This window comes from Glycine soja, chromosome 11, assembly GCF_004193775.1.
Source record: "Glycine soja cultivar W05 chromosome 11, ASM419377v2, whole genome shotgun sequence".
Lineage (NCBI taxonomy): Eukaryota > Viridiplantae > Streptophyta > Magnoliopsida > Fabales > Fabaceae > Glycine > Glycine soja.
Genome location: NC_041012.1, coordinates 41,159,229 through 41,160,494, shown reverse-complemented (window position 1 = coordinate 41,160,494; position 1,266 = coordinate 41,159,229). Strand labels below are relative to the sequence as shown.

The 1,266-nt window shown below is 41.7% G+C and overlaps 1 protein-coding gene across 1 annotated transcript; it reads left to right on the top strand.

Moving 5' to 3' along the window:
• Positions 1-337: 337 nt before the first annotated feature.
• LOC114375227 lies at positions 338-1,002 on the top strand. The gene has a single exon (XM_028333001.1). The coding sequence runs from the start codon at positions 430-432 to the stop codon at positions 784-786; it is 357 nt and encodes a 118-aa protein (XP_028188802.1). The 5' UTR covers positions 338-429; the 3' UTR covers positions 787-1,002.
• The last annotated feature ends 264 nt before the right edge of the window (positions 1,003-1,266 follow it).

Sequence of the window (1,266 nt, the reverse complement as noted above, 5' to 3'; positions counted from 1 at the left end):
GTTTTTTAATGGGCCTCAATAATGTAAAGAATTCATTAGATTAGATTCGGAAGGGTGAAGGGAGAAGACGTAGAGACACAAAACTCAAATTGAATTCAGCAGCAACAAGCCATGTGTAATTATTAAGATAAGGCCAGTGGCATGAAATTTAAAATTGCGATTAACCAGAGAGAGAAGCTACAAGTTAATTACAAGAAAAGGAAATGCAAAAAAGTGGGACCCACTCAGGAGCTGATTTTGTTCACAAGCCGACTCATGAAGAAGAAACTCAATGAACGATGACGTCATCTACGCTTCTCACGATCCCTTTCCTGTTCTTTATAAGTAAAACCCCAACCCCTTACTGTTTCATTCCCAAACCTTAGTTAACCCCAACACCAACAACACAATAATAATAGAAACCCTTAACCTTAACCTTAACCTAACCGAATGGCTGAGGAGTTCACGGAATCTGAGGTTGTCTTTCCCGACCACCGCGCCGTCCACGACTGGGTAGTAGAGATGGCGCCGCAGCCGCAGCGGAAGGAGAGGGAGAATTGTCGACGGACGGCGGCGAATTCGATGCCGGTGAGCATACCGGGGAGGGAGGGGCGGCGGCGGTGGGGCTCCCCCGAGGAGGAGGCGGAGGAGGAGGAGATGACGCCGCCGCACGAGATCGTGAAGAGGAGGGTGGCCGCAAAAATGGCGTTTTCGGTGTGCACGGGGAATGGGAGAACGTTGAAGGGACGCGATTTGAGTCAGGTCAGGAATTCGATCCTCAGGTTAACTGGGTTTCTGGAAGCATGACAACAGTTTCGTACAATGGAAGATGCAAAAAATGGAAAATTAAAAAAAAAAAAAAAATTGTCTCCATTTCTTCATTTTCTTGCTTTGTTATTTAATTGATTGATTAATCGGGGTAGCTTGAGATCGTTTTTGGAGTCTCGTTGATTGTAAAAGGGAACATTTGAAGATTAGAAATGGAATAGAATGAAATAAAATTAATTTATTGATTTTCATATATACTATACGCTTTATAAATTTAAATGTTGGTTATGTATGTATGTAGTTCTCTTTGATTTCCTGAAGACTCGCTTGCTTCTGCGGGCGATATTCAAAGGTGTGCGCAGTGCACCGTCTTCTGTGTTTTATATTTATATATATAATCTGGATAGATTTATAAATTCAAGAGAGAATTTTGATTTTTTTGAAGAAGTTCAAACTTCAACTGTCATGTGGTCGACATGTTTCGTCATTAAAATGAAATCTTTGAACAATCTTAGGAGA